The sequence below is a fragment of the Hemiscyllium ocellatum genome, chromosome 15 (assembly GCF_020745735.1).
Source record: "Hemiscyllium ocellatum isolate sHemOce1 chromosome 15, sHemOce1.pat.X.cur, whole genome shotgun sequence".
NCBI lineage: Eukaryota > Metazoa > Chordata > Chondrichthyes > Orectolobiformes > Hemiscylliidae > Hemiscyllium > Hemiscyllium ocellatum.
In genome coordinates this window covers 27,923,350-27,940,145 of record NC_083415.1, presented here as the reverse complement: position 1 = coordinate 27,940,145, position 16,796 = coordinate 27,923,350, and the positions used below count along the sequence as shown (strand labels likewise).

At 43.3% G+C, this 16,796-nt stretch overlaps 1 protein-coding gene across 1 annotated transcript in view; it reads right to left on the bottom strand.

Moving 5' to 3' along the window:
- The window catches only part of LOC132822653 (cadherin-like protein 26), a 95,071-nt gene that overhangs the window by 49,075 nt on the left and 29,200 nt on the right, over nucleotides 1-16,796 (bottom strand). The window contains exons 5-8 of the mRNA XM_060835900.1: nucleotides 16,552-16,699; nucleotides 13,653-13,819; nucleotides 10,268-10,399; nucleotides 651-836 (exon numbers count right to left, since the gene is read on the bottom strand). Of these exons, the coding sequence (XP_060691883.1) occupies nucleotides 651-836; nucleotides 10,268-10,399; nucleotides 13,653-13,819; nucleotides 16,552-16,699 (633 nt within the window). The remainder of the gene's footprint in view (nucleotides 1-650; nucleotides 837-10,267; nucleotides 10,400-13,652; nucleotides 13,820-16,551; nucleotides 16,700-16,796) is intronic.

Genomic DNA, 16,796 nt, shown 5'->3' with positions numbered 1-16,796 from the left:
ACAGAGAAGAAAAATGTTAGAGGGAACATAGATGTGTGGGTGGCAAGACCTGGCACTAATTCAACATAGGTCTCTTCTGGGCCATGGAGGTTGAGTAAATGAGTGTATATTGGCATCGGGATTAAATGTGAAATAAGTATAGGAGCATAGGTTGGTGTTGAATGCATGAGGGGTTTGATAGATGGGGACATAAAGTGGTGTAAGCTGGTTTTTTATTGGGTATGGAGAACATCAAGTCCATGAGGAATGAATGTTGGAGCTTTTTTTTTGTCTTATTCACTTTTTGTTAAAGAAATGCAGTAAGTGCCCGCGCACATAGATCGGCGTTCAGCCTTCTCCTGCGCCCAGCATTTTCCATTCTTGTTTCAGCATTGTTCAGCCGGATTCCTAGGGAACCCAAGCACTCCAGAACTAAAATCCAACTCCCTGGCAACTTTTCCCTGACTCAAGTTTGCAAAGTCAGCAAACATCCCTAGTTTGTGCTCTTGTTCAGAGCAAAACTCCAGGTCTAAGTTCCGACTGAGGGCTCCAAAGCAATTCGGTGAGACCAGGTTCATTGTTTGCCCAGCCTTAACCATTCCCAGTTGAGGCGAGCATTGATAATAGACATTAGCAAATATCATCGCTGTTAAATAATGTTAATTGTTTACCTTAACAAGAGACAGAATTCCATCGTTTGTTTCAGGGTCCGTTTCTATCTTGTAGTTCCCACGTTCATTCCCTTCTACAATTTTATACTTTGCTCTCCAGGCTGGTGTATAGGGAACATCTTTGTCAGTAACACTTACTCTAAGAATATCTACTTGTTCATCATTTTCATTGACTTTACCTGAAAACTGAAGATTGCAATAAACATTTGTCAAATATTTATACATCAGATTTATTCATCAAACCTTTCTCTTCAGACCTGAATCTGTTCAACACAATTTTGATATTCAAATGTGAATATTAACTGCAACTCTCAAAAAAATTACTACTCAATTTTCAAACAGAAAACTATTTGCATCATTCCAGGTGTAAACTCAGAAGTATCTGGTGTTTTTCTTTTATGTATCTGGTGATATGTGATGGCTGAGTAAAGCTAACATTCAAGTGAAATTTAAGCAGACAACAATTTATAATGTGCATTCTAATAGGGCTCAAAAATTCAGAAAACTTTGGAAGAGTTAAAGCCATCACCACTTTATGCCTTTCTGCTGATGTAGAGAAAACAGACCCCCAAATCATTGGCTTGTAAATGTAGAAGTGAATACATTTGATAATATTTTGATTAGGATAGCCAAGTAGACAACACGGGCACATGTTCATCTCATGTGTTCTTTCTAACAGCATGATCCATTTACCATGTTTACAAAGCTTCTGAAGGATTTTCCACCATAAAAGCTGGCTAGATATTAACAATTCCCAGTAATGGCACCAGAGAGTCTGTTAGCATTGTTATTGTTCAATTACAAAATGAATTGTAATTTTTTGTAATTACAATATTATTTATTTTAATGTCAATGTGGACTCACATGTATAAGCCCTGTGTATTCAAACAAAGGTCACTGCTAAGGAAAAGGCACTGGATACAACTGATGTAATTTTACCTCTAGCAGCGTATTTTACCATTTGTAGAAATAACTGTTATCCTCATAAAATAAGAAACTTGAATTAGATATCATAATTTTGAAGAATCCATAAACATTTATTCCAGCTAGCTTTATACAAACATTACATTTCTTAGCCACCCATTCCTGCTGTGGGACAAGAATATTCAGAATGGCCTTCCTAGCATAAATTATGCGGTGGATGGAAATCTCTTCTTGCTTAAAATTTCACAAAAATGTAGCAATACAATATGAAAATCTTGTTTTGCTCCTTGACACTGAAAGAGCATTCATTTGTCATTGCAAACTATCCATTCTGTTAAATGATTTCAACAAGGATTGTGGGGTGATGATGTAATATTGGTCACTTGCTGCTTAATACAGATTTTTTTAAAACCATTTACCACTGTACCACAGTCTATTGTCAGAAAGTATCTAATCTGGATTCTGAAAAGATAATGGTTTTACTCTTTGTGTTGCTAAATCAGTGAACAATGTAAAATTTAAAGAAGCAATTTGTCATAAGGATACAATTTTCTCCATGCACTGTGAATAGATCTGTTGCTACGCCCATCCAATGTGAATATCATGTAAACGTAGTGGTTTCCTTTGTTTCTAGGGTTGGTACATTTGGCATATCTCATTTGCAAACATGAATTGTTTAAAATCCTGATTCACCGCTGGTCAGTACACAGTGTCACGTGCCAGTAGTCTGATGCATTCAATACTCACGTGTCCCTGGTGTACAGTATATGGTATCTTAGTATTAGAACATCTTTTCTATTATAAATGACTATCTGTGATATATATCCTTTATCTATATATGCCCAAAATGAACAAATCTTCCCTGGGAGTTCTTTAAAACAGTTAGGTCATCCCCAGATAATGATCTTTTGCAAATCTTGCAGTTGCTCATCTTTGACAGTTCCAGATTGAAACTGTTCAAACGGACTTTGGCCAAAGTGTAACGATCAACCTTGAGAATATATTCAGCCTCACAATCGATATCATCAACATGTAAATCAAAAAGGATATGTGGTCTTTGTGAGGATAGGTTTTATTATTGGACATCATAAACTAATTAAATTGCAACATGTGGTCTGTTTTGCCACAGCAGATGTGGTTTAAAGTTCATGACTAGCAACCATACCAAGATTTGTGCATACTAAAAGTCCTGTAAGATGTCATATGAGACTTTTATATCCACAGGTCACACATTATCACATGGAATACAGTTAAAGCTAGCCATTTGAATACAGAACTGACTCAAAGGGAGAAATCAGAGGGTGGTAGTGGAGGGTTGCTTTTCAGACTGGAGGTCTGCGACCAGTGGAGTGTTGCAAGGAACGGTGCTTGGTCCAATTTTTTTATTGTTTATATGTATGATTTGGGTGTGAACATAGGAGGTATAGTTAGTAAGTTTGCAGATGACACCAAAATTGGAGGTGTCGTAGACAGCAAAGAAGGTTGCCTCAGAGTACAATGGGATCTTGATCAGATGGGCCAATGTGTTGAGGAGTGGCAGATGGAGATTAATTTAGATAAATGTGAGCTGCTGCATTTTGGAAAGGCAAATCAGGGCAGAACTGCTATATTTAATGGATAGGTCCTGGGGAGTGTTGCTGAGCAAAGAGACCTTAGAGTACAGGTTCATAGCTCCTTGAAAGTGGTATCACAGGTAGGCAGGATAGTGAAGAAGGCGTTTAGTATGCTTTCCTTTATTGGTCAGAGTATTGTTTCCAGGATTTGGGAGGTTATGTTGCAGCTTTACAGGACATTTGTTTAGCTATTTTTGGAATATTGCATACAATTCTAGTCTTCCTCCTATTGGAAGGATGTTGTGAAATTTATAAAGGTTCAGAAAAGATTTACAATGATGTTGCCAGGGTTGGAGGATTTGAGCTATAAGGAGAGGCTGTTTTCCCTGGAGCGTCAGATGCGAAAGGGTGACATCACAGACTTTTATAAAATCATGAGGAGCATAGATAGGGTAAATAGACATGGTCCTTTCCCTGGGTTGGGGCAGTCCAGAACTAGAGGGCATAGGTTTAGGGGGAGAAGGAAAAGATTTAAAAGGGACCTAAGGGGCAATGTTTTCATACAGTGGGAGGTACATGTATGGAATGAGCTGCCAGAGGAAGTGGTGGAAGTTGGTGCAATTGCAACATTTAAAAGGCATTTGGATGGGTATATAAATAGGAAGGGTTTAGAGGTATATGGGCCAAATGGGACGAGATTAACTTAGGTTATCTGGATGGCATGGACAAGTTGGAATGATTGATCTGTTTCTGTGTTGCACATCTCCATGACTCTATGACTGTTATTGTATCACAATGATATCATGTGCATGTCTCTTAAAGATGTACTTGGTGTACTGAACAAAACATCAATTGCAACAACCTTATACCTGCAAGCAGCAAAAAGCTGATATGGAGTCATATAATTTGGAAGAGTTTCAGAGAGTGGTCACATTGTTTAGTTTTTGGAATAAGAGTCTTAAATGTTTGAACTCAGTGAAGAGCAACAGCCCAATGCTTCCTTTGTCTTTTTTTGTAACTGTTCTCAGCAAAATGTGAGAGCTGAAAACACTCCTGAAGTCATCTTCACCACTTATGGAATATTCCTGGAGGTGATGTATTGAAATTTGATAGTTTCCAGTCAAGGGAATTTTGTTAGCTGCAACTGTTCTTGGAAGGTAACCCAGTACCAGCAGCTTGTGTATACAGTATACCTCCAGGATTAGATTGCCATTTGGGGCAATTCATGACTTATAGTTTCTTTTTCATGAGAAAAACTATTAATTCATAAAAGTACCTTAAAGTCAACAATCTACAGAGTTTTAATGTTTGATTTTTACTCAGACACATCTGCTTCTATCCATGTTAATTTTATTTTATTTTACATAATCCAAATTTTCATCAATAATCATTGCATTTTTTTGAGTTGATCGTTTTGTGGTAATCATAGAGTCACACAGCACAGAAACAAACCACAATCCCAAACTAAACTAGCCCCACCTTCCCTCGGTTGACTCATATACCTCCAAACATTTCTTAGTCATGTGCTTATCTAAATGTCTTTTAAATGTTGTAACTTTATCTGCAATCGCCACTTCCTTTGGAAGTTTATTCCACACAAGAACCACAGTGTGTAAAAAAAATTGCCCATTGTCTTTTTCAAATCTTTGTCTTTTCACCTTAAAAATATGCTCCCAATTCTTGAAATCCCCCACCCTAGGGAAAAGACACTTGCTATTCACCTTACCTATACCCCTCATGATTCAATCTTTATAACCAAGCCCTATGAAACACTGCTGGTCATAAGTCTCTGGTCTGGAAAACAATCCTCTACCATCAACCTCTGTCTCCTGCATTAAGCCAATTTTGTATCCAATTGCGAGCTCACTCTGAATCCCATGTGATCTCACTTCAGTCTACTACTTTGAGCCTTGTTAAAGTAAACAATGTCTACGGCTCTGCCCTCGTCAATCTCCTTGGTTACTTCCTCAAAAAACTCAATCAAGTTTGTAAGACATGTAAGACATGATTTGACCAAAGAAACTTGGCTGAATCATTCTCAAGACTGAACATGACATGCACGATTTATAGTAAAAAATGAGGTCTGCAGATGCTGGAGATCACAGCTGCAAATGTGTTGCTGGTCAAAGCACAGCAGGTCAGGCAGCATCTCAGGAATAGAGGATTCGACGTTTCGAGCATAAGCCCTTCATCAGGAATAAGAGAGACAGAGCCAAGCAGGCTAAGATAAAAGGTAGGGAGGAGGGACTAGGGCAAGGGGCGATGGAGGTGGGATAGGTGGGAGGAGGTCAAGGTGAGGGTGATAGGCCGGAGTGGGGTGGGGGCGGAGAGGTCAGGAAGAGGATTGCAGGTTAGGAGGGCGGTGCTGAGTTGAGGGAACCGACTGAGACAAGGTGGGGGGAGGGGAAATGAGGAAACTGGAGAAATCTGAATTCATACCTTGTGGTTGGAGGGTTCCCAGGCGGAAGATGAGGCGCTCCTCCTCCAGCCGTCGTGTTGTTGTGTTCTGCCGGTGGAGGAGTCCAAGGACCTGCATGTCCTCGGTGGAGTGGGAGGGAGAGTTAAAGTGTTGAGCCATGGGGTGATTGGGTTGGTTGGTTCGGGCGGCCCGGAGGTGTTCTCTGAAGCGTTCCGCAAGTAAGCGGCCTGTCTCACCAATATAGAGGAGGCCACATCGGGTGCAGCGGATGCAATAGATGATGTGTGTGGAGGTACAGGTGAACTTGTGGCGGATATGGAAGGATCCCTTGGGGCCTTGGAGGGAAGTGAGTGTGGAAGTGTGGGCGCAAGTTTTACACTTCTTGCGGTTGCAGGGGAAGGTGCCGGGGGTGGAGGTTGGGTTGGTGGGGGGTGTGGATCTGACGAGGGAGTCACGAAGGGAGTGGTCCTTGCGGAACGCTGATAGGGGAGGGGAGGGAAATATATCCTTGGTGGTGGGGTCCGTTTGGAGGTGGCGGAAATGGCGGCGGATGATACGTTGTATGCAGAGGTTGGTGGGGTGATAGGTGAGAACCAGTGGGGTTCTGTCTTGGTGGCGGTTGGAGGAGCGGGGCTCAAGGGCGGAGGAGCGGGAAGTGGAGGAGATGCGGTGGAGGGCATCGTCGATCACGTCTGGGGGGAATCTGCGGTCCTTGAAGAAGGAGGCCATCTGGGCTGTGCGGTGTTGGAATTGGTCCTCCTGGGAGCAGATGCGGCAGAGACGAAGGAATTGGGAATATGGGATGACGTTTTTACAGGGGGCAGGGTGGGAGGAGGTGTAGTCCAGGTAGCTGTGGGAGTCAGTCAGTTTATAATAGCTGTCTGTGTTGAGTCCGTCGCCCGAGATAGAAATGGAAAGGTCTAGGAAGGGGAGGGAGGAGTCTGAGACAGTCCAGGTGAATTTCAGGTCGGGATGGAAGGTGTTAGTAAAGTTGATGAACTGTTCAACCTCCTCGTGGGAGCACGAGGCAGCGCCGATACAGTCATCGATGTAGCGGAGGAAAAGGTGGGGGGTGGTGCCAGTGTAGTTGCGGAAGATGGACTGTTCCACATATCCTACGAAGAGGCAGGCATAGCTGGGGCCCATGCGGGTGCCCATGGCAACTCCTTTAGTTTGGAGGAAGTGGGAGGATTGAAAAGAGAAGTTATTCAGGGTGAGGACCAGTTCAGTCAGTCGAAGGAGGGTGTCAGTGGAAGGGTACTGGTTGGTGCGGCGGGAAAGGAAGAAGCGGAGGGCTTTGAGTCCTTCGTGATGGGGGATGGAGGTGTACAGGGACTGGATGTCCATAGTGAAAATAAGGCGTTGGGGACCGGGGAAGCGAAAATCCTGGAGGAGGTGGAGGGCGTGGGTGGTGTCCCGAACGTAGGTGGGGAGTTCTTGAACTAAAGGGGACAGGACCGTGTCGAGGTATTGGGAGATGAGTTCGGTGGGGCAGGAGCAGGCTGAGACAATGGGTCGGCCGGGGCAGGCAGGTTTGTGGATTTTGGGCAGGAGGTAGAAACGGGCAGTGCGGGGTTGTGGGACTATGAGGTTGGAGGCGGTGGATGGGAGATCCCCTGAGGTGATGAGGTCCTGGATGGTCTGGGAGATGATGGTTTGGTGGTGGGAGGTGGGGTCGTGGTCAAGGGGGCGATAAGAGGAGGCGTCCGCGAGCTGGCGTTTGGCTTCAGCGGTATACAGGTCAGTGCGCCAAACTACCACCGCGCCTCCCTTGTCTACGGGTTTGATGGTGAGGTTGGGATTGGAGCGGAGGGAGTGGAGGGCTGCACGTTCTGAGGGTGAGAGGTTGGAGTGGGTGAGAGGGGTGGACAGGTTGAGTCGGTTAATGTCACGGCGGCAGTTGGCTATAAAGAGGTCGAGGGCGGGTAGGAGGCCAGCACGGGGTGTCCAGGTGGATGGGGTGTGTTGGAGGCGGGAGAAGGGGTCGTCAGAGGGTGGGCGGGAGTAGGTGGGATTTGAACTCAGACTTTCTGGCTCAGAGGTAGGGGCCATTAGCATTGCGCCAGAACAGCCCTTAGCATACACGATTTATAGTGCAGTGACATTGCCATTTTGCCTTCAGTGATTTTTGCTCCTTTTCCTGGCAACATGTGAACTTACCCTGGAGGAATGGGCATGGTAAAATATTGAGTAAAAAATTAGGTCTGCAGATGCTGGAGATCAGAGCTGCAAATGTGTTGCTGGTCAAAGCACAGCAGGCCAGGCAGCATCTCAGGAATAGAGAATTCGACGTTTCGAGCATAAGCCTGATGAAGGGCTTATGCTCGAAATGTCGAATTCTCTATTCCTGAGATGCTGCCTGGCCTGCCATGGTAAAATCTTCGAATAAAAAATGAGGTCTGCAGATGCTGGAGATCACAGCTGCAAATGTGTTGCTGGTCAAAGCACAGCAGGCCAGGCAGCATCTCAGGAATAGAGAATTCGACGTTTCGAGCATAAGCCCTTCATCAGGAATAAGAGAGAGAGAGAGAGCCAAGCAGGCTAAGATAAAGGGTAGGGAGGAGGGACTAGGGGGAGGGGCGATGGAGGTGGGATAGGTGGAAGGAGGTCAAGGTGAGGGTGATAGGCCGGAGTGGGGTGGGGGCGGAGAGGTCAGGAAGAGGATTGCAGGTTAGGAGGGCGGTGCTGAGTTGAGGGAACCGACTGAGACAAGGTGAGGGGAGGGGAAATGAGGAAACTGGAGAAATCTGAATTCATACCTTGTGGTTGGACCACTGGTTCTCACCTACCACCCCACCAACCTCCGCATACAACGTATCATCCGCCGCCATTTCCGCCACCTCCAAACGGACCCCACCACCAAGGATATATTTCCCTCCCCTCCCCTATCAGCGTTCCGCAAGGACCACTCCCTTCGTGACTCCCTCGTCAGATCCACACCCCCCACCAACCCAACCTCCACCCCCGGCACCTTCCCCTGCAACCGCAGGAAATGTAAAACTTGCGCCCACACTTCCACACTCACTTCCCTCCAAGGCCCCAAGGGATCCTTCCATATCCGCCACAAGTTCACCTGTACCTCCACACACATCATCTACTGCATCCGCTGCACCCGATGTGGCCTCCTCTATATTGGTGAAACAGGCCGCTTACTTGCGGAACGCTTCAGAGAACACCTCCGGGCCGCCCGAACCAACCAACCCAATCACCCCGTGGCTCAACACTTTAACTCTCCCTCCCACTCCACCGAGGACATGCAGGTCCTTGGACTCCTCCACCGGCAGAACACAACAACACGACGGCTGGAGGAGGAGCGCCTCATCTTCCGCCTGGGAACCCTCCAACCACAAGGTATGAATTCAGATTTCTCCAGTTTCCTCATTTCCCCTCCCCCCACCTTGTCTCAGTCGGTTCCCTCAACTCAGCACCGCCCTCCTAACCTGCAATCCTCTTCCTGACCTCTCCGCCCCCACCCCACTCCGGCCTATCACCCTCACCTTGACCTCCTTCCACCTATCCCACCTCCATCGCCCCTCCCCCTAGTCCCTCCTCCCTACCCTTTATCTTAGCCTGCTTGGCTCTCTCTCTCTCTCTTATTCCTGATGAAGGGCTTATGCTCGAAACGTCGAATTCTCTATTCCTGAGATGCTGCCTGGCCTGCTGTGCTTTGACCAGCAACACATTTGCAGCTGCCATAGTAAAATATTGACCTGAGTCCAGAAATACAAGCAGGCTAGGATCAGATCAAGTGGAAATTATTTTGGTGCAATTTGATATGTACTTAGGTAGAGGAGGGGAACAAAAATCAGCTCTCACCTGGTTCAATTAAATCATTTCAACATATAATTTCTCTTTAATCAATTAATCATAAGAAATGCTAACATTAATTAAACATCCTGACAAAGTCATAACTGCACGTTTGACACAAACCTTACCTAGGAGAAAGGGACGACTGCAGATGCTGAAGATCAGAGTCAAAAGGCGTGGTGCTGGAAAACCACAGCAGGTCAGGCAGCATCCGAGGAGCAGGAGAATCACCATTTTGGGCATAAACCCTTCATCAGGAGTGTGTGTGTGTGTGTGGTGCGCGGGGGGGTGAAGCAGAGAGCTGCAAGATAAATAGGAGGGTGGTGTGGGGCTGGGGGAAGAGCTAGGAAGGCGATAGTTGGATGCAGGTGAGTGGTGATGATGAAGGGCGGAGGAAAGCGTAGAGCAGATAGATGGGAAGGAAAATAGACAGGATAGTTCAAGAGGGTAGTGCTGAATTAGAGGGTCAAATCTAGGATAAGGTGGGGGGAGGGGAGAATGAGGAGATGAGAGAGATGAGAACACCTTTTCTTCGGCCTTGGGACACTCCAACCACACGGCATCAATGTCGATTGCACCAATTTCCTCATCTCCCCTCCCCCCACTTCATCCCAGAACCAGGCCCTCCGACCTGACACCACCCTCGTGATCTGTCCCACCTGTCCATCTTCCTTCCACTCCACCCCACCCTCCCCTCCAACCTATTACCATCACCCCTCACCTGCATCTACCTATCGCCTTTCCAGCTACCTTCTCCCCAGCCCTACCACCCCATTTATCTCTCAGCTTCCTCCTCCCCCACTACATTCCTGATGAAGGGCTTATGCCTGAAATGTCGATTCTCCTGCTCCGCAGATGCTGCCTGACCTGCTATGCTTTTCCAGTGCCACACTTCCTTGACAAACTTTACTTACTTTGCCCGTTTTGATAAAAGTAGGGAGATAGCTATTAGCATCAGTGACACTAATCTTCACGATTGCCGTGCTGCTGAGGATGTTCACGCCATTGTCTCTTGCTTTAACAGTCAGAGTGTAGGATTTAAGCCTCTAAAAGAGACAAGTTATACAAATAATCAAAAGAATGTTTTATATTTTGAATAAGAATAAAATACTGCAGATACTAGAAATTTGAAACCAGCACTGAGAATTCTTGAGAAACTCAGCAGGATTGGCAGAATCTGTAGAGAGAGAAACTAATCCAGTATGATGATACTTCAAGTTTCTTCAGCATTCTCAGTGTTTGTGTTATACTTTGAAAAATGTTTTCACATACCCCTGTTCAAAAAAGATAAATTCACAATCAAAAGACAAACCACAAATCCACAGAATTGAAAATAGAATGAGTACAAATACAAAATACATAGTCCTTTGTTGACATGCAATATATCCTTTTGTTTTGTAGTCTGCAGCCAGTTTAGTTAAGTATGTGGGTCCTTCAAGGCTTTTGCATAATTCACATGTTGGAGTAACTTGAAGATGACCTGAGCATGGAAAAGGTTCTGAATGGATTCACAGCCATGCAGCATAGGTAGAATTGCATATGGTTTTGGCCTCCTAGTCTAAGGATGGATATACTTGCCTTAGAGGGGTTGCAATGAATAACCATTGCACTAATTGATGAGGTGTAAGTGTTCTGAGGGAGGGTCACTCAACCCAAAACATTAACTCTAATTTTTCTCCACAGATGTTGCCAGACTTACTGAGCTTTTCCAGTCATTTCTGACTTTGTGTCTGAGACGTGAATATTATCCGATTAGGAGTGAGTGAGCACAACAAGCCTACATTTTTTGGAGTTTTGAAGGATGCAGGATGATCTTGTTAAAATGAATAAAATTCTCATAGAGTCTTATTGGATGTATAGCAAGAGGTCATTTCCCCTGGTGAGATTTACAATTAGGGACAATATTATCAGGATAAGGGTGGCCATTGAGGAATGAAGTCAGGTGAAGTTACTTCACTAAGAGGGTTGCAATTTGCACAGATATTATTGAAAATACTGGTTGTGATTTCCCTGGATTCTAGAATGCATTGGAAGTTTGCAAGTGTTAGCATTGTTCGTCATGAACATTAACAGCTGCCTCATTACATCAGTTCAGCTGGCACTCATCTGGTCATCAGCACATGCATGGTTTCTCCACTGTAATGATATTACTGTGTGTTTGTCACCATTCACCTCCTTTGACTCACTGTCCCTCAGCTGACCCTTCACTGCTCACTCCTAAGAATCCACTATCTCCTTTCCAAACCCTTGTGTCCCATTGCCAGCCATCTTTTGAAGCCCTGCTGTCTTCTTCTGAACTCCTACCACCCCCTCCCAGATCCTAGTTCATACTCCCCCTACCCCTCTCTGACACGTTCCCATGCCCTACACAATCCCTTTCTGCTTTGACACCTTTCTCCTAATGCCTTACTGCTTCTCTCCTGAATGCTCATCATGCTCTCCCATTCTCTTGCCCCACCCTAGTCTGACTCCCAAGCTCAACCTATTCATCTCCCAATCCCTCATCACCCTCTCCTCAGCTATCCAAAACATCCTCCTGAGCCCTGGACATCACATCCCAAGCTTTCTCCATACCTTCCCTTAATTCATACCTCTCAGTTATCACTGTCACCTCGACCTCTTTTTGTCCATTTCCTGAACAACCCCTCATCACCCCGACTCAATATCTCATCACCTCACTGGCCACCCAGTGTGCCAAATGACCAACACAGGAGAGGCTGGGGAAGGTCTGCACAGGGATGATACAATGACGTGGCAAAGAGTTAGCTGATAGTTGTAAGTAAACAGATGAACAAAATGTGGACAGCAACGATGGCTAAAGAAAACACATGAACTGATGGACTGAGTTGCATGCACACTGTTCTCATACAGCAGTCTTCAGGAAAATTCCAGAAACTATCATTAAGCACATTTTATCAATGCTTTTTGAAAATTATGGCATAATCGGACAAAGATGAAAAGGAGACAATGCTTGACAAATTTATCACATGCGCCTTATGTTTTGATGTTCGTATGTATTAGATTTGAGAATGCAACCAATAAGGTGGATAAATAGGAGCCAATAGATGGAGCATATTTGGATGTCCAAAAGTCATTCAATATGGGGCCATAAATCATGTTAATATACAAGATAAAGGTTCACAGATGGAGAATAGTGAATGGACAGGAAGTAGCAACTAGGAATGAGCAATGCATTTTCAATTTTGCAGGATAAACTAATGGTTTATTACAAAGATCAGAGCTGATGCCTTGGCTATTTACAATTAATATTAAAGACCAAGACAAAGAGTTGGAAAATAATGATCCAATTTTCAATGTAAAGATAGGTGGGAATATCAGCTGTGAGGAAAACACAAAGCAGCTACATAAAGATATTAACAAGGTTAAATTTGATAGTGAACGACAGACAGCAGGTAGTGTATGATATGGGGCGGTGTGGTTATTTACTTTAATAGTACAAACAGAAAAGCTGACCTTTTTTTAAGGTGTCAAACTTCTAAATGCTGACCTTCAGAAGGGCTTGGATATACTGATAAAAGTTAATATGCAGACACAATAAGCGGTTAGGAAGGCAATTTGTATATTGACCTTCCATGTAAATGGATTAAAATAGGAAGGTTTTCAGTCCTATTTTGATGTCTTTTGCAAATATTTTATTTCCCAAGAGTTACCAATTGAGGAATTTGCAATATGTTATCCAAAAATATAATTTTGCTGTTCCTCATGATTAGACCTGTGACCGTTGGCATCAAAGTGTAGGAGTATTAAAGGTGACCTATCCCTGAACCTCTGAATCATAAACTCTCTGAGTAGGTCAAAGATGCCACAGGAATATTGTAACTTTTATACTATATCTCATTAAATCTTTTTTTTTTCTGTGATGCCAACATCAAGAATAATCTCTTTTTTGCATGTGTAATTCCTTCTGTCCTGTTCTGTTTGCAGCTGCTCATATAGATCTGCTGATATAGTATATCAAATACCAAAATGCTGTCATTTTCTTGTCTGGATTACATTTTTAAGAGCATTTTTATCTTTTTGTCCATGTAATTTCAAGCAGCTCTTTACTTGCCTTGCCCATAATGAAATATTAAGCATTCCTTAGCTCCCCCAAGCAATGCAATCTTCAAGCTCCTAAACCCCAAGATGAATATAATCCAAATTGCTATATCTTCTTTACTCTTCTCAATCTTTCTATAATCATGTAGATCTATCATGTGGATACTCTTCACCAAGTATATTAAACAATGTCATTTCCTCACTTAATAATCATTTATTACTCACTTAATATTAGCATACCTCATAATTCAGGCATCCTGTAAAACTTATTGCTCCATTTGTATTATTGACGTGAAAATGATTGAGATCTTTTGAGGGCTTCTGAGAAATCAGTGAGTATGAAATAAGTGAATTGTCATTGTCTTTCTCATCCGCATCTGTGGCACTAACCCTGAAAATTTCTTTGCCTAAAAAAAGCACAATTGATTTTATAAAACAGTTGCTGGTATGAAATTCAGTCATATTTATCATTAATAACAGTATGTTATGTTGAGCATTTCAAGAATATACTATAGGCTTTGTGATGTCAATATTTACTTTCACATGTCCATGAAACCTCATTGCAGTAGATTTATGTTTATTTAAACAATTACTGATTGTTCTAGGTCTCAGAACTTCCCTATATCATTCTTCACTGTGTATGAAAATGATATGGATATCAAGGGACAATACTGATTTTAATGATCACAAGATATATTTGTGTAAGGTAGACATTTTTAATCTAATTGATTTCATGCTTCTATAATTGCCAAGTCTGGCATTTTTCATGACTATCAACTGTTTGAAATGAGTGCCCTAGCTTTCAAAATTATTCCTTTCAACCTATCCAACTCTTGATTACCCTCTGTTTAAATAAGCTCTTCTTGATGTCTGCCCTAAACCTGTTCTTCACTATTCCAGATCCATGCTTTCCTGTCTTTATGATTAAACAGCACTAAAATATTTTCTGTGCTTATTGTGTCGATTCTATGAAAGATTTTGCACCTTATTATTTATATCCTTAAAACTTGTACTATTGAAGTCAATGCAGAAGTAGTTTAAACCGATACTGTAAATACATGTGTAGCTTAAGATTTGTGACACAGTTTTGACAGGAGAGCATCTAGCTGATGTAATTTAAATTATTCTAAAATATTATTAACATTAAATTCCTTGGTCAACATTATTTTGGGCTTGAAAAATGTGTTGCTGGAAAAGCGCAGCAGATCAGGCAGCATCCAAGGGGCAGGTGAATTGACATTTTGGGCATAAGCCCTTCTTCCTGAAGAAGGGCTTATGCCTGAAAAATCTATTCTCCTGCTCCTTGGATGCTGCCTGACCTGCTGCGCTTTTCCAGCAACACATTTTTCAGCTCTGATCTCCAGCATCTGCGGTCCTCACTTTCTCTTATTATCTTGGGCTTGACCTGTAACTCTACGTGGTTCAAAACTGAGTTGAATGTTTTTGAACATCGCAGATTAATAAGAAGGCTGATGAGAGAAAACTTGTTTCTCTATGTCCCCCATTTCCCCTCCCCCCCCACCCCACCCCACCCCTCCCGCACCCAGGCTTTAGCTTGGCCATGATTTGGGAAGAAAAATGGGCAGTAAACCAAGTCAGCTCCCAAATTTCATTGATATCTTCTTGTATGTTGTGTTGGCTATTCCATATTTGTGAACCTGGTCAGTGGGCTGAAAAGATTCCCAGTTAGGGGCCTGTACCAGTAGCAAAATGGAAAAAGAACACACTGGGTTAGCCATTCACCAGGCTCTTCCTTCCCAGCATTTTATCAAACATGAAATGACACTTACAGAAGCTACCCACCAAGCAGCAACAAGTAGTCAGTTATACTCATCATTGGGCCAAGTGGGGGTGACATGCTGCTGCTGTTTTAGTCTTTCAAATGGTGGTCAGGTACCTGTTGAAGCCAAATCTGTCATTTAGGAGACCAGGTAGCTATCAATTCTTCTTCGCCATCACCCACCTCAGATCATCCACAGGCCATCCTGCAGAATTGTTCCCCAGCATCAAGTTTTAACATTTTGCAATTTACAGATAGCACCTCCACTTTGAAGTTCCCTCATTGCAGTACAATGGCTCAGTGGTTAGCACTGCTGCCTCACAGTGCCAGAGACTCGGATTCAATTCCCGCCTCAGGCAACTGTATCTGTGGAGTTTGCACATTTCCCCCCCCCATGTCTGCGTGGGTTTCCTCCGGGTGCTCCGGTTTCAGTCCAAAAATGTGCAGATTAGGTGAATTGGCCATGCTAAATTGCCCATAGTGTTAGATGAAGGGGTAAGTGTAGGGGAATGGGTCTGGGTGGGTTGTTCTTTGGAAGGTCGGTGTGGACTTGTTGGGTCGAAGGGCCTGTTTCCACACTGTAGGGAATCTAATCTAATCTAACCATAACCATTGCCTCTTGCCTACCTCTAGTGGACCCATACCTGGAGTACCTCCAGGGACGGCACTTTGGCTCAGTAGTTAGCACTGCTGCCTCACAGTGCCTAGGTCCTAGGTGACTGTCTGTGTGGTGCTTGCATGGGTTTCCTCTGGGTGCCCTGGTTTCCTTCCACAGGCCATAGATGTACAGGTTAAGTGGATTAGCCTTGTTAAATTGTCCATAGTGTCCAGGATGTACAGTTTAGAGTGATTACCCATGGGAAATACAGGGATAAGGGAGGTCTGGATGGGATGCTCTTTGGATGATTTTTGTGGACTTGATGGGTCAAATTGCCTGCTTCTACACTGTAGGGATTGTGTGTGTGTGTATATATATATATATATATATATAGATATAGATATAGATATAGATATATATATGCAGTCATGCTGCTAGTCAGACATCGCTCTTAGGCCTCCCATTCTGCTTCCTCTTTCTATCATCCCCCAACCATCCTTAATTGGACTGTGTTCTCAGGCACAACTTTTGAACAGTTTTATCGGCAAGTTCACAAGCAACATCCCACCACAGCTACTTCTGAATTCCTAGCGTAAAATTGGATTAATGTCAAGATTGCGAACAACTGCAAAAAACCAGACAATGTGTTTGGTGCCTATTAAGCCACATTATTATACACTAAAAATTCCATTATTCTAAAACTTTTGCTTATTTGATTTTAGTTATACATTTGAAAGGATCACCACAAAGTAACATCTTACCTTCTGCAGTGTTTTCAGATACATTTACTTTATATACTGAACGACTGAATATTGGTGCATTGTCATTGATATCTTTCACTTTAATCCTATACTTCAAGGTTTGATCCACTTTCTTTAAGGTTTTTGCATTCAAAGCATCAACATTCAACTGAATAAAAACAAAAATTGGGGTGAAGAAACTTATATTAGCACACAGTTGATGTAAATATTATGAAAAATTTTCTCGAATAATGAACTTAATGAGT